Below are 26,578 nucleotides of genomic sequence, written 5' to 3'. Positions count from 1 at the left end.
TGGAAGAGAGTATCTGCTATGACCAATGCGTTCTCTTGGTAAAACTCTGCTAGCCTTTGCCCTGCTTCATTCTGTACACCAAGGTCAAATTTGCCTGTTACTCCAGGTATTTCTTGACTTCCTACTTTTGCATTCCAGTCCCCTATAATGAAAAGGACATCTTTTGGGAGTGTTAGTTCTAGGTCTTGTAGGTCTTCATAAGAACCATTTAACTTCAGCTTCTTCAGCATTACTGGTCAGAGCATAGTCTTGGAACACTGTGATATTGAATGGTTTGCCTTGGAAACGAACAGAGATCATTCTGTCGTTTTTGAGTTGTATCCAAGTACTGCATTTTCGACTCTTTTGTTGACTATGACAGCTACTCCATTTCTTCTAAGGGATTCTTGCCCACAGTAGTAGATACAATGGTCATCTGAGTTAAATTTACCCATTCCAGTCCATTTTAGTTCGCTGATTCCTAAAATGTCAATGCTCACTCTTGCCATCTCCTGTTTGACCACTTCCAATTTGACTTGATTCATGGACCTAACATTCCAGGTTCCTATGCAATACTGTTCTTTACAGCATCAGACTTTAATTCCATCACCAGTCACATCCACAACTGGGTGTTGTTTCTGCTTTGGCTCCATCTCTTCATCCTTTGTGGAGTTATTTCTCCACTGATCTCCAGTAACATAACATATTGGGCACCTACCTACCTGTGGAGTTCATCTTACAGTGTCATATCTTTTTGCCTTTTCATACTGTTCATGGGGTTCTCAAAGCAAGAACACTGAAGTGGTTTGCCATTCCCTTCTCCAGTGGATCACATTTTGTCAGAATTCTCCACCATGACCCATCCGTCTTGGGTGGCCCTACACGGCATGGCTCATAGTTTCATTGAGTTACACAAGACTGTGGTCCGTGTGATCAGACTGGTTAGCTTTCTCTGGGTCTAGATAGCTTAAATAGGAAGTGCGCATCACAAATTAGAAAGGAAAGGATCATTTATACAACCATTTACACAAAATAAACTTATGCATGACAAAAGCAGCAAAGACAAAACTTAAAGACACAATCTGGGAAAAGATATTCACTAAGTATCCTGGAAATTACAGTTTCCTATGAGGAATACCAGATGAGAAGGTGTAGATTTATGACTAATGCGTTAGGAAGGGCACATAACCCTAAGGTTACATTGTCTAGGAAGTAATCCCTAAGAAAAGTATGACATTTACCTTTGTGATGGAAAAAAGAAAGACCAAGTTCCAGACTTACAGGCTGCCTACCTATTAGCTTCAGCCACCTCTCGTCTCTGTCTCAAACGTGAAGCAGCTAATCTCAATCTGATGGTAGTGTCTCCCAGCTCCAAAATACACACATACACAGACTAATGCTTCTCATCTGCAAACATTTGCTTTTTTTCCATCCCTCTGGCCTATCACACTTTTGCCCCTCTTCTTTGCCTGACTCATACAAAAAGCTTCCCTGTATATCCTCCTCCTTTGGTTGACCCTTATCTGTGCTACCATCTTACCCCACCTCTTAATGGAGGCACTGTGCCACACTGTATTACAATGACCTGCTTACCTATCTGTTTCCCACTTCTCACACCCCAACCTCAGGCTGGGAGCCTCTCATGGCCAGGCCTGGGTCCTAACCATATCTTTATCACCCACGCCTCATACAGGGTCTGGGCCACTGAAGAGGCTCAACTGAGTGCTTACTGAACCAAACAGAACCATGAACACAATGCTATGGAGTTCTCCATTCTGTCTGTAAAGAAAGGAGGAGGATCAGGAAAGGTTTCACAGAGCAGGTGACATTAGAGCTGGGTCTTGAAACTCAACAAGTTATTAAAAGATAAACATGAAGCTACAGAGGCATCTGACTGGATTGCTTCACATAAATGAAGAAACTGCATCTAACATTTCCATAGTAATACTTAATTTGTTCAGGGACTTGGACATTTATGTGAGGAATTTCAAGGGCTTCCCTTGAGCTCAGTTGGTAAAGAATCTGCCTACAAAGCAGGAGTCCTGGGTTCAATCTCTATGTTGGGAAGATCCCCTGGAGAAGGAAATGGCAACCTACTCCAGTATTCTTGCCTGGAGAATCTCAAGGCCAGAGGAGCCTGGCAGACAACAGTCCATGGGGTCTCAAGAGTCTATCACGACTTAGTGACTAAACCACCACGAGGAATTTCATAGGAATCAAAAACAAAAAAAAAATGAGGCAATGTGGTAGCTAATAGTGTATTGGGTCCTGTTACATGGTAACTCAGGGAACAGGTCTTTTCTGATCCCCTAGTATCTCTTAGCACAGCTGCAAGCAAAGTTGGTGCTCAATAAATATTGTGTAAAAAATTTAATAAAAATTTATAATATTATTACATCCTAAAACTGTCGATGGGCATGAGTTTGAGTAAACTCCGGGAGTTGGTGATGGACAGGAAGGCCTAGCGTGCTGCGATTCATGGGTTCGCGAAGAGTCGGACACAACTGAGCAACTGAACTGAACTGAACTGAAAACTGTAAAGGCAAAGAGGCAAAGGTGATATAGGCTGGGACCTGGGACCCTTTACTAGAGTGCTAGTACCTGGACAAACACCTCTTTGCACAGCAAAAAAATATTAATACAAATAAACTAGAAGGGGCTAAAAATAACTGCATGCATGCACAGGTGGGGCAAGTTATGAACAATAACACATAAAAAGGCCAAAATCCAACTGCCACTTCTGAGGTGCCAGGAGCAAAAGTAGGATACTGTGCATGATCCCTGCACACAGCACCACAAAAGGTGTGGGCAGACCACAGTAAGCCACTCCCCCACCTCACCCATTTGGCTCCTTACCCTCACCCCATTTAACGGACAGTGTCACTCGCCACCCCCACACACAACTGTTTCTTGCTTTGCTCTCTGCTGCTGCAAAAGGAAAGTGAAAGTCACACAGTCGTGTCCGACTCTTTGCGACTCCATGGACTACACAATCCGTGGAATTCTCCAGGCCAGAATACTGGAGTGGGTAGCCTTTCCCTTCTCCAGGGGATCTTCCCGACCCAGGAATCGAACAGGGGTCTCCTGCAATGCAGGAGGATTCTTTACCAACTGAGTTATCAGGGAAGCCTACTGCAAGTGGAGTCCCAATAAAATATTGCCTGAATTCCTTGCCTGGCCTCTTATCAATTTCTATTGATTAGAGTCCAAGGACCCCAGGTGGTAACAAAGGGAGCATGGCACGGGTTTGATGACACGAACACCTAACTGCTAAACTAGGTTCTGATCCATGCTATCTGGCTTTGGTTAAGTTCCTTAGTTTCCTCATCTAACTGTTCCGTCAGGTGACTAAATGAGAATGGATATATAGGCACTTAAGACCGAAGACAGTGCCTGGTAGGCAACAGGCACTCAGTGACTGTGAGTTCTCTGTATCACGAAAATAAGATGACAGTCACCAGAAAACCAGTAAGTGCAGTAACAAGGCTAAACAAGGATAAGGACGAGTTCCTACTCCCATCCTTGGGAAACACTACATGTGGAGCGGCGGAGACTAACCCCTCACGCAAACTAAGTTTCCAGCCACACCTGCCTCCGGCGTCGCTTCCGCCTCCGAGATGTCGGCGGGGGCGACGTCCCGGTCGGGCGGGATGCGCGCCTCTGAGCCTCTCGGGAATCTCGGAGCCGCTCCACCGTGGCGCCTGCCACTAACCCCTCCACCTCTTAGTAACCGCGACGCGGCGGCTGGCCGAGAAGACGGCAACCGAAGGCTGGAGCTTCTAATTACTACAAGTCCCGGCAAGCCTCGCGGCCACTTCCGCTGGCAACCTCGCATCAGCCAGCTCCAACTACGGATCCCGATGGACTCCGCGCAGTACGTCACGCCGTCAGTCTCAGCCAATCGGTTTCGGACAAGTTTAGGAGGGGAGGGAAACGCAGAGGCAAGCAAGATGGCGGCGGCGGCTTCTCAGGGCGGGAGAGCCGGTGGTGGCGGAGGCAGTAGTGGGGCTGGCGGTGGCTCCGGCTGTGGGACAGGCAGTAGCCGTAGCGGTTTACTGGACAAGGTGAGAAGTCGATTCTTGGGGACAGTCGAAGCCTGGGGAGCGCCAGGGAGGCGGCGAACCCTTCTTCCCATCCTCGCCCCCCTTTTCTTCTGCGGCTTCTCAGAGGGAGTTCTCGTTGGCTCACCGTGGGAACCTTAACCGGTGCTTCCTACATAGCTCAAACCTGGGCTCTCTCCTCTTGAGGACTTTTTTTTCTTCTGGCAAATGTTCCTCCTAAATGCTGGGCACTACAGCTGCTTAAGATAATTTAATTAGCCCCACACTTCAGAGCGCCATCGCTTTTCCTCGGTGGTGCTGGGGGGCCACTGTTGAATGTATTCATTTCACGGACAGGGAAGATTGAATCTCGACTGAATGAAAGCAACTCTTCGAAGTTAGTAGTCTCCAAGCTCCCCACGACGACCGCCACACTTGCATGCTGCTACAGATTCCAAAGTGCTCTTGGGCTTTTGCTTCCTGAAGTTTCTAGGCGTTTTATCCCGATACCCGAATACTGAACTTCGAGTACCGACTTCTCCTACGGCCTAACAGGAAGTCTTTAAGATTTATCTTTTTTTTCCTTCTCCTTCTACACTGCCCCCCACCCCCGCACCTCCTCCCCCTTTTTCTCGCCTTGCTACCAGGCCAGGTGAATGTGTCTTGAGTGAATAGGATGTATATGCTTGCTACCTGTTCACGCTGACCTCTTTTCCCCTCTCTCCATCCAGTTTTTATTTTTTTTAAATGCGGGCCTAGCAGCAGGGACTTAAAGGAAAAATGAAAATTCTCCTGAGTTGGCCTTTCTTGCCCTTTACATAGCATTTTGAAAGAAACAATTGCGTGGAGATCCGGGTCCTAGTACTATTTCTGCCTCTAATTAGTTGTGTGACCTTGAAATGTGCTTCTCCCGGTGTCTTATTTCCTTATCTGTAAAATGAATGTATCCTAAGGTTTCTTCCAGTTCTCTCATTGTAGGGTCCTGGGTCAGTTTGATGAGAAATGATAAGCTTGGGGTTTTTAACATAGTCAGGATTGTTAACTTTTAATTGAAAACAGCTTTTAGACTTCTGTGTGTTTAACACCTGCTGAGTGCTTAAGAAATGAGTAGGTGATCATATTGAGGGGTTCCTATCCAGATCTTTTTGCTTCTCTTTTTGGGTGTCACTGGTTTTGAATTACACGGGCTTCCCTGGTGGCTCAGACGGTAAAGAATCTGCCTGCAATGCTAAAGAATCTGCCCACAAAGTGGGAGACTTGGGTTCGATCCCTGGGTGGGGAAGATCCCCTGGAGGAGGGTATGGCAACTCCCTCCAGTATTCTTGCCTGGAGAATCTATGGACAGAGGAGCCTGGTGGGCAACAGTCCATGCGGTTGTAAAAGTTGGACACGATTTAGCGACTAAGTACAGCACCCTTTTAGGGCTTCCCAGGTGGCACAGTGGTAAAGAATCCTCTTGCCAGTGCAGGAGACACAAGAGGCTCAGGTTCAATCCCTGGGTCGGGAAGGTCCCCTGGAATAGGAAATAGTGTTCAGTATTCTTTTGCCTGGGAAATCTCATAGAAAGATGGGGTTTCCTGCTAAATCCCACTGGCAGGCTACAATCCATGGGGTCACAAATAGTCAGATGGGACTGAACACACTACATACATACACTCTTAACCTTTAAGAGATAGGAACATGTTCTGGCCTGTTCCTATCCAGCAGTTGGGATGGGAAATTGCTCCAAGCTATGTGAAAGTATTGGGGATTGATAGTCATTGGGAATTGTTGGGTGAACACCTCATGGCCTGTGTTCATGCTGTCCCATTGAGTGCTCTTGCTTTTTCCTCCACTTCAAGCAGATACTAAGCATAGACAGTCTGCTAAGGCAGTGATTACTGAAAAGTAATATGAAGATTAGCAAGTCATTTAATGTCACTGTTTTCCTTTCTTCACCTGAAATACTAGAGTTTGGGGGAGAATCAAATGAGATGATAAACATGAATGACCTCTGAAATTTAAGAGTATCTAATTCAGACATGTAATGGTAGAGGAAAACATAAAAAATCCTGCTGTCAGAAAATACTCAGTATAGCAGAGTATAAGTCCAAAATACTGAACATAAAAGAATTTGGCATTCACTTGTGCACTTTTTACGAAGTTCAAGTGAGAGAGAGAATGATCCCTGAGATCCATTTTGAGGAGGGGTGGGAGCCCTGGTGGAGCTGGGACCTTATTTTGAGAGACAGATGGCATACCGGGTAAAAATGTCCTTGAGCAAAGGTGTATGGTTAGTGCCTGTTGCTTCTCAGGTACTCTGTTGACTGACTGTAACCAGATAGAGAAGGGCGTGGATTGCCCGAAGTAGGAGTAGGAAGCCTGCTGAAGGTTTTTGAGTCTAATATATAAAGTGGTTTTAGAAGAATCATTCAGATAGTTGGGAGTGGTAGAATTTAAAAGTCTTCTTATAGGCCTCATACCATACTGCTGTATGGGATTTAATACAAAAAGAAAGACATGTTTGAATTCTAGTGCAGCATGTTGAAAACTATATGATGTTGGATAAGTTATGTGGTATTACTGAGCTTAAATTTCCTGATGTAAAAATGTGGATACACATACATAATTGTGGCTTACTGTGAATATTGTTGTATAATAAATTGATATATGGCCTTTGTAAAGGGCTATAAAAACAGAATGACAAGGTGAGGAGAACTCTTAACTTAATAGCAGAGATAGATGAAAGGCTTCACAAAAGAGAACGTTGGCAGAATTAAGCAAGAAGTGAGGGGCTGAGGAGAGAGAAAATAAACCCAGAGCTGTTTAGGTGTTTTTACTTGGAAGGCTTGATTTCAGCCTTACATTGAGTTGTTCTTCCTCTGAAGTCTTTAGCATTTATTACACATGGGAATTTAGCTGTCAGTTAATATGACATATTGTTTTGTACCCTGCCCCTAATTAGTATGTCAGTTTTCCATAAGAGGTTCTCTGTGGTGATCAACGTAGAATAAGTACCTGAAGCATTGAATTTGACAAAGAGAAAACTTCATATCTGCCACCCCAGTCTTCAGAAACTGCCTTAGAGGATGGTGCCTCTAACTGTCTGAAAATCAGGTACTGTGGAAGAGAACATGGAGAAGATGAGGGACTGTCACCTTACATTTCTTTAATTCAATTTGTTTTGTTTTTTTGGAGGGTTTTTATTTCTTGCAGCTGTAGTTTTATTTGCCATGAAGAAATGTAATAAAGAGATGCAAATGTGCTTCTAGTTTTGCCTAAACAGATGTGAGTTTCTGCTCCTTTGAAACTGACTTGGAGAACAAAGCAATTCTAGCTTCCTGATCTTAAAAATAGATATGCAGATATAACCTTCCAGCTTCCATCACAGAGTAACTTAGATCATTGTGATAACTTGTTTCCCCAAAATGCATCAAAGTATTTTGTTCTATGTAGCAGGCTATTAAAAAAAAATTGTTTACTTAATTTGCTTTGGCTGTTAAAATTGACATGTGGTATTAGAGCACCAGGGCTTCTATGGTAGCTCAGACAGTAAAGAATCTGGCTGCACTGTGGGATACCCGGGTTTGATTCTTGAGTCAGGAAGATACCCTGGAGGAGGAAATGGCAACACACTCCAGTATTGCCTGGAAAATCCCATGCACGGAGGAGCTTGGTGGGCTATAGTCCATAGGGTTACAAAGAGTTGGACTTGACTGAGTGACTGACACTACTACACTGTTAAAGCATGCTTTTCAGAACTGTATCTAAATTTTAATCTCATAGCTGGATTTCTGTCTCCTGGCTGGATTTTTTGGCTATTAAAATTGGCATGTGGTATTAAAATATGCTTTTTAGAAGTTGTACCCAGCCCTTTTAACTTCTTATGTGTATTTCTGTCTCCTGGCTGAACTGTCAACCTGATCTTAATGCAGAGTTTTTATATCTTAGTAGTTGAGAATATAGGTTCTGGTGCCAGGCTGGCTGGCTGGCTTTGAATTCTTGCTCTGCCACTTATCAGAAATGTGTTCTTGGGCAAATTAAAAAATCTCTTTGTATCTCAGTTTCCTCATTTGTAAAGTGGGGATAATAATAGTTTTTACCTTAAAAAGTGGTTTCTGGTACATAGTAAACATTGAAGGAAACATAGATAGCTGTCTGCCACTAACTAGCTAGTTTCTCTGTACTTCTTAGGTAATATTTTTTGTAACGTGTTATGAAGACTATTTGCCTCAGACCCTCTTGGGGTTTTAGTTAAAAATACAAACTCCTGGACCTCGTCCCAGAACCGAATCAGGTTCTCTGGAGGTGGGGCCTTGACAGCTGCATGGTTTCACACGTAACTATTTATTTCCTCTACATTTTAACAGTTACATCCAGGTTGAGAACTTCTGTCTTAGATGACTTTTTAAATCCCTTCTGATTCAGACATTTTAAGATTTTTTTTTCTTGTTTGGTTTTCGACTCTTCTGCTTAATCAATAGTGATTTCTCTGAAGTGTTTGTATTGAAGAGATCTTGAAGTTCATCTGTTCCAACCTCCTCATTTTAGAGACATATATACAGACATTGATACAGTTGGAGAGGGGAAGATGAAGTGATTTATCCAAGACCACACAGTCAGTTACAGTTCTAGAACCTGGGCCCAGCTCTTCATCCAGTGCTCTTACCTTACTCAGCGCATTGCCTTTCATACTGGAGCAGACCGTGTTCTAGCTAATGTAGTAGTGGAAAGAGCATCTGATTTGAAGTTGGAAGACCTAGGCTGAAGCCATGGCTTTGTCAGCCACCAGCTGTGCATCCTTAGGTCATATATACTCTTCAATGGGATCTTCACTTGCCGAACTTGAACAGGGTAGTATGCCTGTACCCTAACCAAGCTCTGACAGAGTGAACAGTTCTATGGCACTGCTGTGGTGCCTGTGTTTGTGTTTAAAGAAGTAAGATGCAGACTTTTAATTGCATTTTGCAAACCAAACTTTAAAAACATGTCAAAACTCGTTATTTTTGATTCATAAAAAACGTTTTTCTTATCAAAGGACATTATCAAGAAAGTGGAAAGACAGTCCACAGCATGAGAGAAGATACTTGCAAGTCATATATATGATAAGGCTCTAGGATCTAGACTATATAAAGTGTTTTCTAACTTGATAATAAAGACAAACCAATTTTAAAAAGAATAAAGGATGTGAATTGACATTTCTTCATAGAAGATATGTTAATACAAATGGTCAGTAAGCACATGAAAAGATCTCAACACCATTAGTTACTAGAGAATGCAAATCAAAACTGCAATGAGAAGCCACTAGGATGGCTATAATAAAAAAAGAAAAATAACCTTTTTTGGTGAGGATGGGGAGATATTGGGACCCTCCTGCATTTCTGATGGAAATGTAAAATGATGAAAAAGTTAAAACTAAGCATGTCCCACTCCTAGTTGTGAACTCAAGAGAATTGAAAATGTGTCTACAGAAAAACTTGATCATAGCAGCATTATTCACAATAGCTAAAAGGTGGAAGCAAGCCATAAAAGTGTGGGTATATCCATGCTGTGGAGTATTCTCTGGCCGTAGAAAGGAATGAGACACTGACACATGACACAATGTGGATGAACCTTGAAAATACACTAAGTGAGAAAGCTAATCACAAAAGGCCACATATTATACGATTCTGTAGATAAGAAATGTCTGGAATAGGCAGATTCATGCAAACAGAAAGTAATGGTTGCCAAGGCTGGGAGTGGGGTAGTGGTCATTGGAATAACTGCTTATGGGTATGGGGTATCTTTGAGGGATGATGAAAATGTTTTGGAATTAGATGGTGATGGTTGCATAATGTTGTGAGTAGAATAAAAACCATTGCACATTTTTATATGATGAGTTTTCTGATACGTAAATTAGATCTCTTTTTAAAACTGATTCTTTTTACAGCGTTTATGGTGTAATCTTTAAAGCATCAAGTTATTTTTTTTAACTACTTACTCATCACAGTATAACACAGTGGTATCATAGATGTTAATAACCTCTGACAGCCCAGCTCCTGTTTTAGCTGTTGCCTGCACCGTTTCTCTGTTCTGACCTCCATCTTGTCAGATCTCAATAGTGGTTTTTCTTATTCCCTGATCTTGAGTATATGACTCACTGATAACTTCTTTCTTGAAATATTTTCTTTCTGTGGCTTTTAGAATGCCACTTATCCTGGTTTTCCTCCTCCACTTATCTGTCTTTATTGTTGTTATTTTTTCTTCCTGACCTGTAAATACTGGCAAGCCCCTGGCCCTGTCTGTGTACAATCATCCCAGGGAGATGCACAGTGTCCTGGCTTAAATACTGTCTGTAAGTTAATGACTTCCACATTTATGTTTTCAATATAGACCTCTGCTCTGAGCCCCAGGTGTATATGTCTCAGTGCCTGCTTGCCGTAGCTGGAGCCAGTCTGCTTACCTCCACTTACTTAGCTCCACTTACTTAACCTCCACTTATTTACCTCTACTTACTCTGGTGTTGCCACTAATGTTCATGCTCATAACTAAGATGTGATAATTTCTAAGCTGCAACTTAACTCCAGTGATAACTATAGACAGTAATAAGCCACTAGTAAGAAGTAATTTTCTTTGCAGTATTTCTTGGCCATTTTTATTAAAAAAGAAAAAAAAAGATGGAAATTGAAGATTATACTACCAGGAGCTATAATATCTTGGTATTTCTGAATTGTACTCTAAATTAGATGATAGTAAGCTTCCTCAAGACAAACATCATTTGCTCCCCAAATTGAACTTTTTTTTTTTCTTATTTTGAACTTCCTGCTTTGTGATCTTTTCACAAATGTGTACATGTGGGAGGCAGGGGTGTGTTATTTTCAACTCAAATAGTATCTCAGCTTCTGAGTCTGCCATAGGTTTTCACTATCTTATTTTGGTTTAGAAAATTCTGAAATCACTGTAACTGTAGAGCTTAAACATCTCAAATTCAGCATATGCAAATGTGTATTTCTCTTCTTTCCTGCTCAGTTCCTTCTCTTGGAAAACAACATGACAGCTTAGTTATCTAAGCCCAAATTCTAGTCTAGTGTTCACCTCTCTTTTCTCTTTGACATTTTTTGTACTAGTCTGATAGTAAGTCCTGCCAGTTATACCTCATAAATATTCCCTTTTTATCCCCCTGCTGCTGCTCTAATTCAAGCCCTGCATCTAAATTGGGCCCCGTCTGAAGTGTTTATCTCCATTGTTACTCCCCTCCGACCTTTTGCTAAGTTGCCTCTAAAAATGACTTTTTAAAAAAACACAGATTGGTTGTGTTGTTCACCTGCTTAAAATATTCTCCATTGCTTGTTTTAGAATAAAGTCTCAAGTCCCTTAACCTAGTAAATAAGGTCATCTAGGATATACTCCCTCTGTCATGTGCCATATCTCCTACTACTTTCCCTCTTTGCAGCCTGTAGCCACCATCTAATCTGAGAGTCCAAAAAAGGGAGAAAAAGGGTTTATTAATATTTCTTCAAGCCAATATTAATAAAGAGTTAATAATATTTCTTCAAGTTCCTTTAAAATCAGAGCAGGGTCCTTCTGTTGACACAGTTTACCTCTGGTATCCTCATCTCTTCAGTGCGAATTGAGGAATCTTTTGAGTCTTTCTGCCCTGTTTTCAGGCTAAGGAACTTTATGAAGCAATCCACTGAGATCTTTGTCACTGCATAACTTTACTTCACTGTACTAAAAATTTTTAATTCAAATTTGCAGTGGAGGATCATAACTAAAGTTGAGTCTTTGTAATGTTCTCTAAAAGCAGTCAAATGCATAAATTTTGTGAGTGGTTTGTCATCAAGGTTTGGCATCAGATATGCTGGCTTGATAGTGTTTTGTGCTGATAGTGGCAGAGAAGTGATTTCTTTAAGATAGGACTTTTTGAACTATATTTTCAGCCAAATAGCAGTTGGTTTCAAATGGAGGAAAATGGAAAATTCCAAATATTTTATATCCTATAGGTTTTGTTGGCATATTAAGATTAAAATCTTTTTAAGCTTTTTTTTTAGGTTATTAACTATAACTTAAGAATCAAGATTCTTTATGTGACTGTCACTTCAGAGATCTGTTTCCTTTTGGTTTTGATGGCTAATAATTCCTTTCCTTGTATTTTGTGGGAAGGCAGTGTAAAGTAGTGAGAGTGTAGGTTTTGAAATCATGAGAACGTGATTAGGTCCCAGCTTTACTACTTTCTAGCTTTCACCTTAGGCAAATTTCTTAGACCCTTAATGTTATCTGTAACATCTGTAAAAAGAGGATGCTAGTCAGTTTGGGCTGCTCTAATAAAAATACCATAAATTTATTTCTCACAGTTTTGAGGCTGGGAAGTCTGAGATCCAGTGCCAGCATGGTTGCATCTGGTAACAGCCTTCTTAACTACTTGCACACAACCTTCTTGTATCCTCACATAGTGGAAAACAATAGAAGCAAACTCTCTCATGTCTTTTTATCGAGGCATTAATCCCTTTCATGAAGCCCCTCATGACCTAATTACTTCTCAAATGTACCACCTCCTAAAACCATCACATTCTGGTTTAGGATTTCAATATATGAATATGGATAGCGGGAGAGGGATGGGGATAATGGACGGAAGCTGGAATAGTGAACCAAGCAAAGAGTGAGACATGGTATCTAAGAAAAGGGAGATCAGCCCAAAAGGAGGTTAAGGGAACCCTCAGATGTGGTAAAAGGGAGATCAGCCCAAGAGGAGGTTAAGGGAACCACCTAGATTGAAGCAGGTCAGAAGGCTTCCAGAGAGGTTTCTCTAGGAAGATGAAATTCACAAAGTGCTCAATATGATTGCAAATATTGAGAGGAGATTTAAGAACTGGAGAAGAATTTGAGAATATATTGGTGAGAAATACACTGTCTGATTAAAAACAGCCATGAAAACAGTAGTAGCTCCAAAGAAAGCAAAAAGCTATACGGAAAAGGAATCCTAATCAGTTACATGACTTAATCTGTGAACAGCATTTATGATCATATTGTAAACTCCAAATAATGATCTAGCAAAAAATAAGGTATTATGTGATAACAAATCAATATTGGTCTACTATAACTATATTCAAGAGATGGTGAAGGAGGAGCAGGAAAAGTAAATGTGAAAGTGATAAGGGATGAATTGGTTAAATCTCATCTTTCATGGTGGGTGAAAAAAGAAGACTTAATGCTGAACACTGAAAATAATAACATAAACTTTTCCCTAAGATAGAGAGGTGGATACCCAAAAAATCAGCCTAAGGATTTGAAATTCCTGTCTGTCTGTGGGGAATGGGAAATGAACAATGTCAGGAGTGTCTCACGGGAGGGAAAGCAGGACTGCTAAATCTTTTTTAAAAAATTTTAATAACTTACAGAACTCTTTAAATCTTGGTGCAAATATTAGCTTAGTCAACACTGATTGTTGATTGTGCCCAATATACATGTATCTCTAATACATAGGAAATGAGGGGAAGCGGAATTGTGTGCCAGGTTACCACATCTGCTATCTCTCAGTTGGCGATACTGCCTGTTTATCAGAGCTCCCCGGGATCGCTCTGCTCTGTTATTCACTAGAAGTACCTGCAGGGCCATACTCTTGGGTGAGATTTATTACAGCAAATGAATACAAAGCAAAATCAGGAAAGGGCAAAGATGAATAGGATGAAGTCCAGAGGAAATCAAGTGCAGGAGTCTGAGAGTCCTATCCCACTAAATTCCCACCGGTTGTGCTTAATTCCTTTAGCAACAATGTGGTATGATGTGTGTGAAGTGTTGTCTGCCAGGGGATCTCACTAGAGACTTAGTGCCCAAGTTTTTTATTAAAGGGCTGATTAAATAGGCACCCTCTGCCTGTTCTATGCCAAAATTCCAGACTCCTAGAAGAAAAACAGGTATTTAGCATAAACCATGTTGTTTATACAAGCAGTTTAGGCATAGTGAGCTACTCTTTATCACTTAGGGAAAGTTTTAATGTCAGTGTAGGAAACCATTTACCAGCCAACCTCCCCAAGAGCCATCCTTTTACACAGGTTTTTCTAAGGATGGCAATCTAAGATCTATATTTCTTTTCTACACAGAATTTTCTTGTGATTTATCCTGAGAGGTTCAACATAAAAGAAACCAACCTTTGCTTTGTCTTATTTATTAACTACAAAGGAAGATAATTTACTCAGGGTTGAGGAAGAGAAGTGAGGGAAAGAAGATGGTTTCTAAAATACCTTGAATAGCAGTGGAGAGTAGATGACCAATATCATACATTTTAGTTGATGGACAGTTTTTGACAATGATGGAAAATGTCCGCCCTCCCGCCCTTTTTCCAGATGTGTCTGTGCTACAGCAGAGATGCTATTTGCTTTGACATAGGCCAAGGTTTTTTTCATGTACACCGAATGAATGATGCTCCCATCTCTTCAGAAATCAGTTATAAATTTTCTTGGTCATGTAATTGACTGGAAACGTTCTTGTTCCACTTATTGAAGATCCTTCTAGGTACCAGTGGAATTAGAACTGAGGCTATATTAGAACACATTGTGATGGCTTCTTATGCATTTTATCCCCCCAAATTGCCAAGAAATTATCCTCTGAATTGTAGAGTCAAGTTTCTTTTCTATAATGCATTGCAAGTAGTGACGTGTGGCTGAGTTTCTATGAGAACATCATTTTTTTGGAATGAGCCAAAAAAGACCTAATGACTTTCATTCATAAATAATTAAAATTCTGTCATGGATTCTGGCTGTACAGGTTTCTTTCTTTTGCTCACTGTTACCAAAATGGGATTTACTAAACTAAGTATAAGTGAGCTATTTAGCTAGATATCCTATTAATTTCTTCTTGCTTCAATTTGTGTTTTTAAAATTAGGTGTCATGTTTGATTTGTAGGCTGGCAGGCTGTGAGAATCTTATTGTAGCATGCTGCCAGTAGTAATTTCTCAAACAAAATTCTTGTTTGTATGAGACACAAAGGGGAGAAGCCTTGATTTGTGTTTTAAGCACTTGAAGTATGACTGTTTTAGCTCATGTATTTTCTCCCAACAGACTTCACAGAGTAGTTTTTCTTTTATGTGTAATAGCATGTAGAAATACAAAATTAAGTTTGATGAATTATATTTTTGTGTTCCTTTAAAATCTCATGTTTTACAGATGTTTATTCCATTTCTTTATTTCTTGTCCACAGTATCTCTGAACTTGTGCTCAATCAGAGAGTTAAATAATATTAAAATTTCTTCTCTGTCCTTCAGTAAAATCTATACTAAAGCCAAATGAATTTTGGATTGTCTGCTGGTTTGTAATTTTTATGACATACGATACTTGTTCACTTGTTCTCAAAAAATTGAGTTGGACGTATGATCTATAAAAAGTCAGGTTTATCAGATTATTTCTGTACCCTGTTTCACTTAACCTACATTCACATAATCACTTACATTTGAGAAAAAAAAATTTACAGAATCTATTCACATGGTTTACAGTGAAAGAGGTACTCATCGAAAAGTCTCATTCCCACCCATGTCCCTTAGCCTTTTCCTGGGTATACCATAGTTTGTTTAACCAGTCCGGTGTAAGTGAGCTCTTGAGTTATATTTTTACAGCTGCAAATGTGCTGCAGTGAATGACCTTGTGTATTATTTCATGTCTGTGCATATAAGGAAAAGTTCCCAGAAGTGGGAAGTTGAATCCAAGATGCTAAGTTATCTTCTGTAGGTGTTACACCATTTTGAACTTCTACCAGCAGTGTGTGTGAGAGAATCATTTGCCTTTAATTAGCACAGTATTTGGGAACCTTTATAAACCTCTACAGATGAGGGAAATTGAAGCAGGCTTTGTCCAAAGTCACGTACCTAACTGGTGAGAAGACTCAGTTTTTAATTCAAAATGTTCTTTCCAAAAGACTACACTGAATCTGCTGTTTTCTCACTTAAGATGTGCTGGTAAAATGTCAGGAGACAAAAATGTATTAAAGAAGACCATCCTTTTGTTAGTGTGTGGATGGATATTGTCTGAGTTTTGTAATCGCAAAGTGATAGGACGAACAGATGAAATTCTTCTCTGTTCCCATATTTGGGTAAAATGGAGATGGGATATTTGAGTTCACACTACAGTCTTTACAACCCATGTCAGTGTTCTGCCCTTGTAGATTTGACTTTTCAGGGTGGAGACTGGCTACATTGTATGATTACCACCTGATTGTAGTGACCTAGTTTCCTTCAAATTCATTTTCAAGTGTTTTGTTGTTTAGCTGTCCAACATCAGGAGAGAGAATAAATATTATGCATACTTGAGGATGCTCTTAAGGAAGTAGTTCACTGTACTTTTAGTAAGATGCCATGTCTTAATGCACAACTTATCCATTTGTTTTACAGTGGAAGATTGACGATAAGCCTGTAAAAATTGACAAATGGGATGGATCAGCTGTGAAAAATTCTTTGGATGATTCTGCCAAAAAGGTACTTTCTTGGGGGCAGAGGTGAGGGACGGTGTCCATTAGTTCGTGTACAATTGATGGCACATCTCTTGCAGGACTTTTTCTTTCTGTGCATTGGAATGAGTTTAGTTTTCAGTATTAGGAATTGAGACAGAAAGCATTTTCTGAACCTTGCAGTATATATAGGGGAACATGTGTTAAAAATATAATTATTACTTACCTCAAATTTCTCTTCAAATTCTTTAATTTTTGAATTCCAGAAAACTAGTAATCTGTTGTTTTTGAGATTAATTAGCCTAGAGGCAAGAGGGTTGAGGGAATATAGGATGGTCATGCATGATTGATCATCTCTCTATTTTAAAAGGGAAAAGAAAATTTTAGCTTCAGTCTAAAGAAGAAGATAAGGATTTAAAAAAATGTGTCAGAAGTTGATGAGCTTTTTCTCTGTGATTTTTGTAAACACATTGAGTTTTTTTTTTTTTTTTTTTTTGCTCCGAGTGGCAAAATCCTGATTGGAGAGAGCTACTTGGTCATTTAAATGATTAACTTAACTTTCATCATGGAAACAGAGAAGGCAATGGCTCCCCACTCCAGTACTCTTGCCTAGAAAATCCCATGGATGGAGGAGCCTGGTAGGCTGCGGTCCATGGAGTCGCTAAGAGTCGGACACGACTGAGCGACTTCACTTTCACTTTTCATTTTCATGCATTAGAAAAGGAAATGGCAACCCACTCCAGTATTCTTGCCTGGAGAATCCCAGGGACGGGGGAGCCTGGTGGGCTGCTGTCTGTGGGGTTGCACAGAGTCGGACACGACTGAAGTGACTTAGCAGCATCATGGAAATTAAGAAGAAAAGCAGGTACAAGGAGGGAAGTAGTCCTACTAACTTGGTTCCTTGTTCTTCTCACTAGGTACTTCTGGAAAAGTACAAGTATGTGGAGAATTTTGGTCTAATTGATGGTCGCCTCATCATCTGTACCATCTCCTGTTTCTTCGCCATTGTGGCTTTGATTTGGGATTATATGCATCCCTTCCCAGAGTCCAAACCTGTTCTGGCCTTGTGTGTTATATCATATCCTTTAAGCTCAGGTTTGTTTTCTACTGACAGTTTTTGTTTAAAATCTCTACTGATATTCTTCTCTGAAAGTAAAAGTGAAGTGACAGTGAAGTCGCTGAGTCGTGTCCGACTCTTTGCGACCCCATGGACTGTAGCTTACTAGGCTCCTCTGTCTATGGGATTTTCCAGGCAAGAATACTAGAGTGGGTTGCCATTTCCTTCTCCAGGAGATCTTCCCAACCCAGGGATTGAACCTGGGTCTCCCGCATTGTAGGCCGATGCTTTACCATCTGAGCCACCAGGGAAGTTCCTACCAAAAAAACCCAAACTTTCACCTTGGGGCCTGCTAATGTTAAGATTTAACATTATGAAATGTAAGCATCTGTAAATTTGTTATAATTATTGATATTTTAGATTCAATATGGTTATTTTATTTTTAATTCTGTTATTAATGTAGAAGTTATAATCTAAGTGTGAGCACTTAGTAGCATAACACACAGCCAGGCTTCCCTGACCTTCACTATCTCCTGGAGTTTGCTCAGACAAATGTCGATTGAGTTGGTGATGCCATCCAGCCATCTCATCCTCTGTGTACAAACTGATCTCAAATCATAGTCCCAGAATTTGCACCTTGACTCCTTTCAATATCACACAAACCAACCCATTATGAACTTTTTCACAATTAAGGCAGTTCAAAGAATATGCCATGGGTTCTAGAGACAGTTCCCAAAGGAGTTCCAAAGAGGTTTGAACAATGACAGCAACCTTATTATAATTATATGGCCTCCCAAGAAACTGCCTTAATGGAATTTCTTTTGTTTGGTTATACTTGTTTAAAACAAAACAGGATCTTGCCATTTTTATAATCATACCATTTTTATACGTAATAGTAATGAGTACCATTATAAATGTCTTCTGTGTGCTATACTCTAAAATGTATATATAGCATCACTAAATCTAATGACAATTCTAAAAAGTCTGTTTAATTGCCATTTTAGAGGCAACAGTGTTAAGCCTTGGAGTAAGGAATAATTTGTCGAGATTACATTGGTTAAAAACTAGAATTCAAATTTAGGACTGCTTTACTCCAAAGCTCATTCACTTTGCACTATTTAAATGATATATGTACACAGAGTTCTTATGCCAGTTTTTGGCACACAGGAACCCAAATATCGTAGCTAATACTATCAAAAAATGAGTTTAATAATAAGCCTATATGTATGTATGAAGTAATTGTTCTTATAGTAAGCTAAACTGTTGTAATCACCCAGCTGGCTTACTTAGTGGAGCATGAGACTCTTTAGTAAACTGCTTTAAAGTCAGTTTCCCTTTCTTTTAATCACCTTTGAAATTGGTTGTGTGGTCAAGTCCACTGTGGTTATTTGTTTTTTATCGTATGGAGAAATAAACACCAGTCTTGACAAACTGGGTAATAGAGGATCTTCTTATATATGTTGTCCTTGAACCTAAGAGAGAGAGCTGCTTTATACCCTCTACCTTTTTCCTTTCTTCCTGAGATGGTCTTTACAGAACTAACCAGAGAGATCCTTGCTTCTCTTGCAATAAACATAAGGATGAATACAAAGTAATTACAATTTCCGTATTTTTACAGCAAGAAAAAACTGTGTTCTTTAGGACTATTATGGAAGTTTTTGTAGCCCTTGTTTGTCAGTTTGTGTTATTTCTCTTTTGTGTGTATGTTGTGTATTTCCCCCTTAACTTTATCTGCACCTATTTTGTGATGATGGGGATCCTGACCATTTATACTTCGTATAAGGAGAAGAGCATTTTTCTCGTGGCCCACAGGAAAGATCCTACAGGCATGGATCCTGATGATATCTGGCAACTGTCGTCCAGTCTCAAAAGGTATTACTATCCTCACAGATTCCTAAATCCTGAGGTTGGGTTTTCTCTGCGTGTTTAGTCATTATCAACAGACTATTGTATGTCTACTCTTGGCAGATTAGAGTGCTAGTCATATAAAGTGAAGAAAGGATTATGAATGAACTAGAAGATTTTTCCTGTTGCACTTCTGAGATTGTATTGTCACAGAAGTGCTCTGAGGATAAATTGTGGGAGAAAGTAACTTTGGTGGGAGAATGAAGAACAGTTCTGTTTCCTTGTGGCCAATAAACGGAGCCAATTAGAGAGCAGAACTATAAACTATATATATAAAACTATAAAGGCCAGAGGTATGAAGTCAGTTGTCTTTGAAGAACCACCTTAGCTTCTGTGTCTTCTGTGATCCTGACTGCAGTCTGTGCAATCAGAAATCTCTGAAGCAATGCACTGGGCAACTCAGAGAAGCACAATTCAGTCTGTTTCTGACCAATGATAAGTGTAACTTTGTGCAACTGACATCTCAGGTCTTCTAAGTATCCAGAACTGGGTTCAAATTCCAGCTCATCTCTAGCTGTGTGACTTTTGGTGTATTGGGTAAACTGGTTGAGCTTTAGTAGGGTAAAAATGACTTGTAGAGTTGTTGTGAGGCTGCCAACTGGTATATATAGTTGACTTTTGAACAACAGGAGTTTGAACTGCATGGATCCACTTACATATGGAATTTTTCCTTTCAGTAGTAAATACTGAAGTACTGCATGATCTATTATTGGTTGTATCCACAGATTTGGAACTGTGGATACAGAGGAACCTTCTATATGGAGGAGTAACTATAAGTTATATGTGGATTTTCAACTGCACGGAGGGTCAGCAACCTTAACACTGCCCCCTTATTGTTCAGCTGTACACCAAGCATTATGATAGCAAGTATATACTGAGCATTTACTATATACTGAGTATTGTGCCAACCACATTGTCTCATTTAAACCTTAGAACAACCCATTTTAAAGATAAGAACACAGGCTCAAAGGGTTTAATTAATTTTTCCATGGTTATAGAGCCCAGAAGTGAATTTAGCCCATGGCTGAACTCATGCTCTCAGTCACTATCCTAAAAATACATGGTAGTGTTCCTAGCACGTAGTAGGCTCTCCAGTTACTCACGTATATGAAGGTAAGTGTAGCATCAGTGCCATACAGCCTCTCATTACCAGCTTGTGGAGATGCCTGTGAGGAGGAGCTGGGCTTCATTCTGATGTTGCACCGTAGTTCTTATCTCCTGGCAGGACTCATAGCTGCCATTTTGGTCTCAGCTGTCATAAATCTATACTCTGTATCAGAGCACTAAAGCAGAATTGCAGAATTCTAGACCCAGGCAACATCCTGATTTCATTATATATTCTGACTTAAATATTTTTTTACCAGCCTTTTTGAAATACAGTTTCCACACCATAGTGCACCTATTTAAAGTTGTTCAATGGTTTCTTATGTTTTTAAAAATGTTTGCAATCATCACCACAGTTAACTTTAAAACATTTTTATCCTTACCAAAAGAAACTCTGTATCCTATAGATAAGTCATTTCCCTATCCCCTCATTCTCCCAAACCTTAAGTAACCACTAATCTCTCTGTCTCTATATATTTCCCTCTTTTGGATATTTCATACAGATGGAATCACACAATATGTGATCTTTTGTAGCTGGCTTCTTTCACTTAGCATAATATTTTCAAGGTTCAAACATATCAATATTTTATTCCTTTTTGTGCCAAATAATAATCCATTGCATGGATATACTACATTTTTCTTAATCCACTTACTAGTTGAGGGCCATTTTAGTTGTTTCCACCTTTTGGCTGTTAAGAATAATGTTGTTATAAGCATTTATGTATAAGTTTTTGTGTGGATAAACATTTTAATTTCTCATATACCTAGGAGAAGAATTGCTGGGTCATATGGTAAGTCTTTGTTTGAGGAATTGCCAGACTCTTTTCCAAAACAGCTGCACCATTTTACATTATACTGCTAGTCTCACTAGCAGTATATGAGGGTTCTGATTTTTTTTTTTTCCACATTCACTGCTGACTTTTATCAACTGCCACATTGTTGGTGCCTGTGGAGAGGAAATATGCCACCTCTGTTCATTCTCCTTGTAGTTAAATACAGACTCACTTCTCTTTGCTTGGAGATGGCTCCTGGTTCACTGGCACTCTCTTTAACATAGCTCCTTTCAGAAGGCTTAATCAATGATTTCAGTATCCCAGGAGATGATTGTTCCAAGATGCTGGCCTCTTAGTTTTACTTTCTCTCCTCTGATTATCTTGTTTTCTGCAGTGTCTTAAATACTTACTTTCTGTGAGACATACCCTAGATCTTGGTATTATTGATAACTAATTTCATTTTTTAAATATCTCACTCTCTGACCATTGCTTTATATTTTTCTAGTTTGTCTCCTTCTTGTTCTCTTGCCCCAACAGTTCTTCAGCCCCAGTGGCATCCATAATCCTTGAGCCCACTATCTTTTTCCCTGGCCCTCTTCTCTTCATTGTCTCACTTGCTCCTTACCTAACTTAGCTTCCATGGCATTTCTATATTCCAGTTACTCTCTCACTGTCCTTGAGTATCTTTCCTACCTTCTCTGTTCTCAAACCTCTTGCTCTCCTCCCCCACTTCACTCTCAGCTTCTTTTGTTTCTGGGGAGAGAGCAGCAGCCGCAAGTCTCCCATCTTTATCCACTTGGTAGCACTCATTACACTCTGCCTTCTTCCTCAGTTCCTATCCGAAGCCTCCACTCCATTCATCCACTTGATTCTGTCCCTTCTTGATTACTTGGTGTTTCCCTCTCTGCTGGGTCATTTTTTCCTGGCATACAAATAAGTTGTAATTTGTCCCAACTGAAAAAGTTGTTTTTCTTCTCCCTTATCCTCCTCACGTTTTCTTCTCATTTTTCTTTTCCTTTTGTTGTCTTCTCCCATCATCTCTTGGATTTGCTTTTCTTCAGTTCTCTTTCCTCATCCTATTTGACCTGTCACATTTGACACAGTGAATAATTCTCTCCTTGTTAAATTTTTTTTTTAAAAACTAGACTTCTAGGATACCATAGTCTTATAATTCTTATCTTTGTGTGTATGTTCCTTAGTGTCCTATGTGATTCCTTATCCCCTTTCTCTAAATTTGAAATGCCACTAGTGCCTATTCCTAGCATCTCTTCTCTGTCTGTATTCACTCACTAGGTGTATTCCTAGCCAGACTTTCAGGACTTTAAATACCATTTGTAATAATGAAGATTTCTAAATCTGTGTTTTCATCCTAGACCTCTTCTCCAAACTCCAGTTATGTAGCAGCTTTCTATTGACATTGGATCCTACTAAGCATCTCAGAATTAACATATCCAAAACCTAATTCTGCTATCCCTCATCTAAACCTGCTTTTCCTCATTTTCCTCATCTCAGTAAAGGGCAGCTCCATCCTTCTAGATACTCAGATCAGAACTCTGGAGTCGTTTTGTCTCCTCTGTCTCTTAGTCCTTTGAATAGGTTGTCAGCAAATTCTGTCAGCTCTACTTTCTAATTGTATTCATTCTGACCACTTAATATCTCCACCATGGCCATCATCTCTCAATTAGGTTACTGTAATAATGTCCTAATGGACCTCTGCAGCTGCTCTCTCTGCCCATAGTCTATTTCCAATACAGTGCGCAGAATGATCCTTTTAAAACATAAGGCAAATCAGCTCAACCCTCATCTCAAAATCCTCTCACGCAGAGAAAAGCTAAAATCCTAAGCATAGCTTAGAAGTCCATACTTATGTAGCTGCACCCTCCACACATTTGCAGACACACCATAGCCTGTGATTCTCATCTTCTTCCTCTCCATTCTGTTTGCATTGACCTCTTTTCTGTTGTTCAGACATTCTGGGCATGTGCTTGCCTCAGGGTCTTTGCATTTACTGTGTCCTGCCTGGAATATACTTTTTCCAGATAGCTTGTTCTCTCACCTTCTTTTAGGTTATACTCAAAACATCTGCTTCGTGACGACTTTCCATATTTAAAAGAACATTATAATTTTTATTTTATTATTGATTCCCTCACACACACTAAAAGTCTCAAAAGACAGAGATTTGTCTGTTGTATTCATTGATGTATATCCTTAGCATCCAATACTGCCTAGTCCTGAATAGTGGTTGGCCCTGAGTAAATATTTGTTGAATTAATGAGTAACTATTTTTTAAAATAAATTAGATTGTGTCCTGCCATTATAGCCATGGAACCGGGCTCAAAAGTCCAAAAATCACTGTGATATCAGTTGGAAGCAGTTGAGCAGAGCTTGAAAAAATTTTTTGAGGTGTTGAAAGTTTTCAAGGACCTTTACTCCTGTCTATCCAGGTTGAAAGTAACTGGCTACACAACAATTTATCGAGCTGTGATTTTTTTTTTTTGAGCACTGGTTAATGATAGGCACTGTGATCCTATAAAGTGGGTGGGACTTTCCCTCTTTTAAACACACAGGGAGAAATCTGAGACTCAAGCATCTGCTTCGTCTAAAGGTAATATCAACCTGACAATCCACTGAATATGCCCTAATTAAATGGAGACAGAAACAGGTAGGGATGGTGGGAGAGGAACATTGGCCTGCCAGGGGTTGATGTCATAAACCCTCTTGAATGAATGGAGATAGTAAAGGCCTTCAAGATACCTTAAGGTGTACCTAAACGGGATCTCTGGAATTCATGGAGTAAAAGATACTGCTGGCCTGGGATCAGGACAGAACCTGAGGCTAGGTTGATTACAGGGCGCAAGGACCCAGCAGCGTGGAATTGGGGAACATCTATGAAAGCAAGGGTTCTTCATTTATTCATTGTGATTTGATTACCGATTAAATGCCAAGCTAAGAATAGAAAACAGGACAAAATCTTTCCCCTCAAAAATCCCTGAAACTAGTAAAGAACACAAATACATGATTATCATTTCAATAGATAATTTAATTGACAGCACAGGAGTCTATCATTAGACCTAGCAGATGATGGGCACTCAGTATTTGGGTTGACTGATGGATGGTGTAGGTATGACAAAGGCAAGACATCTAACTCAGTTTGGGAAGGTTTTCCCAGAAAAGTTTATGCCCAGTATAGTATTAACAAATGGAACCTAATCAGGTAAGACTGGAGAGTAGTGTCTGCTGGCAATATCCTGCTACCATAGCAGCAAAGTAAAGGGCAGAAGTGAGAGAAGATAGTCCATGTGATTTAGCAGTGTATGACAAGGTAAAGGAGGCACATAGTACTTAAATCAGGGGGGTCATAGCAGCACCTACAAATCAGATTTTTTATCCTGGGTGAGGTCCCCTGATTTTTTTTTTTTTGGAAAGGATAATGCTGTATGTTCCCTACATCACCAGTAGCTATTCTTCAAAAACTCTTGGTGCTCTGTTGTTACTGACTGAATGTCTGTGTTTGGTTTTTGGTTTGTCATCTTTGCTTAGGTTTGATGATAAATACACTCTGAAACTGACCTTCATCAGTGGAAGAACGAAGCAGCAACGGGAAGCTGAGTTCACCAAGTCCATTGCTAAGTTTTTTGACCACAGCGGGACTCTGGTCATGGACGCATATGAGCCTGAGATATCTAGACTCCATGACAGTCTTGCCACAGAAAGAAAAGTAAAATAGCTGCTTGTAAAAGCTGCCATCTTTTGGCTGGATCTTGCCGAATTTAGGGGTGAGGGAGAAAGAAACAGAGAACTTGATATGGATAAAGTAGGAAATGTTAAAAATGTCCCTGTTTTGTCTTGAAATTTTAGTGCATTCTGGATAAATAGAAACTTCTAGCTCAGATATGAGAAGTTGTAGCTCTGATATCTAGCTATAGCCTCTTTGGTCTGCTGATTGCATTGTTTTGATTTGCTTTTCTGGAAAAGCATTTTTGCTAAAAGCCGTACAGACTTCCTCCTTCATACCTAGCAGTACTTTATATAGTATAGCTTTGTGCCATGCCGCATTTGAAGACTCGGTTTTTAAAATTGTTAACCTGTTGCTGACCTTTTTATGTTAATTCCTGTTTCAACTGCTGTTTCCCTTAATTTCCCTTAATTCATACAACTTCTTGTGTATGACAGTTTCCCTTCACACACCATTTTTGTGGGTGTGTATATATCTGACTTGGGGAGAATTGGGGGGAAAAACATAGCTTTTTAATTTGTTTAAGAGAAACTTTCTGCCTGTTATGTTTTGTGCTTTTAACCAATTAAAGAAGCCAATGTAAGTTTTATGTTGTCTATATTTTCCACTAGTATATCCCTGTTGATTTGTTTGTGCCCTTTATTAACTGCCATTTTCTAAAATTTTTTTCAATAAAAGGAAAGAAGATCTGAAAATGGAGTCATAGTCTTGATGGAAGGAACAGAGCAGTACATGTTGACGGTGTTACTACTATAGGTTTCCTTTGTTTCTGTTTAGTCAGAGGCCCCTGAGAACCTGTAGGTGAGAACTGCTCGCTTTCCAGTGATGACAGTAATGACACTCAGTACTTACTTTGTGCTGAGTAGCATTCCAAGTTCTTTATGTGTATTAACTCACTAGTGCTCCCAGCTGCTCTAAGAAAGTAGATACTGTTATTATCCCCATTTTATAGGTGAGGAAACTGAGACACAAAAATTGGTTAATTTGTGTCCACACAGCTAACAATAGAGTTGGGATTTAAACCTATTGTGTCTGGCTCCAGAGTTGTGAGCAGCATCGTTTCTAGTATTTTCCCACTAGGGTTAGAGAAGAACTGGGAGTTGCCCAGATCCTGTGACCTATAGGAATATTGTGCTCACCTTGTAAGTACAGTTCCTGCTGAGCCCAGTACCTAATACTGTAATCGGATTATAAGAAACCCCAGTTATCACATCTTCCTCTTTGACTTGGGAATGTTGCCCTATTTAGCATCACACAGTAGAAGATTGTGGGTATCACTAGATAGGAAGTTGAAGTCTTGGATTCTGTATTTCCATGAACCTTGGGTAGGCCTTGTAGTTCTCTCCTAGTTTCTTCTCCCCACTCCCCAAGTGGTAATTCTGTTCTGTCAGCCACTTGAAGCTTTTGGAAGTGTAATCAGATGATCATATTTTTATAATGAACGAGTTACTGTTAAACAAGGAATAACCCTCTCCATGACAATTCCTTGGAATTCTTTCATACCAGCTGTACCATTTTCTTTACATATATGAACATGTATTTTCTTTCTTTCTTTTTTTTTTTTTTTTTACAAAAATTGAATTACATTGT

The 26,578-nt window shown here is 39.8% G+C and overlaps 2 protein-coding genes and 1 non-coding gene across 6 annotated transcripts in view; 1 reads left to right on the top strand and 2 right to left on the bottom strand.

Annotated features, from left to right (window-relative positions):
• Positions 1-3,650, bottom strand: part of XRRA1 (X-ray radiation resistance associated 1) — a 67,724-nt gene extending 64,074 nt beyond the window's left edge. For all 4 annotated transcript variants that reach the window (XM_020879861.2, XM_070473249.1, XM_070473248.1 and 1 more), the window contains exon 1: positions 3,568-3,650. The gene's annotated coding sequence lies outside the window, so the exon portion shown is untranslated. The remainder of the gene's footprint in view (positions 1-3,567) is intronic.
• Positions 3,597-25,571, top strand: SPCS2 (signal peptidase complex subunit 2). Its single transcript, XM_020879869.2, has 5 exons — positions 3,597-4,043; positions 16,358-16,441; positions 17,331-17,491; positions 19,208-19,342; positions 24,793-25,571. The coding sequence occupies exons 1-5, from the start codon at positions 3,597-3,599 to the stop codon at positions 24,977-24,979; spliced, it is 1,014 nt and encodes a 337-aa protein (XP_020735528.2). The 3' UTR covers positions 24,980-25,571.
• TRNAC-ACA (transfer RNA cysteine (anticodon ACA)) lies at positions 17,710-17,781 on the bottom strand. Its single transcript has one exon. It is a non-coding gene; the product is annotated as a tRNA-Cys (tRNA).
• Positions 25,572-26,578: the final 1,007 nt, after the last annotated feature.

Source organism: Odocoileus virginianus, chromosome 10 (assembly GCF_023699985.2).
Source record: "Odocoileus virginianus isolate 20LAN1187 ecotype Illinois chromosome 10, Ovbor_1.2, whole genome shotgun sequence".
Taxonomy (NCBI): Eukaryota; Metazoa; Chordata; class Mammalia; order Artiodactyla; family Cervidae; genus Odocoileus; species Odocoileus virginianus.
Note: the sequence above shows the minus strand (reverse complement) of the source record. Positions and strands in the feature narration are given on the sequence as shown.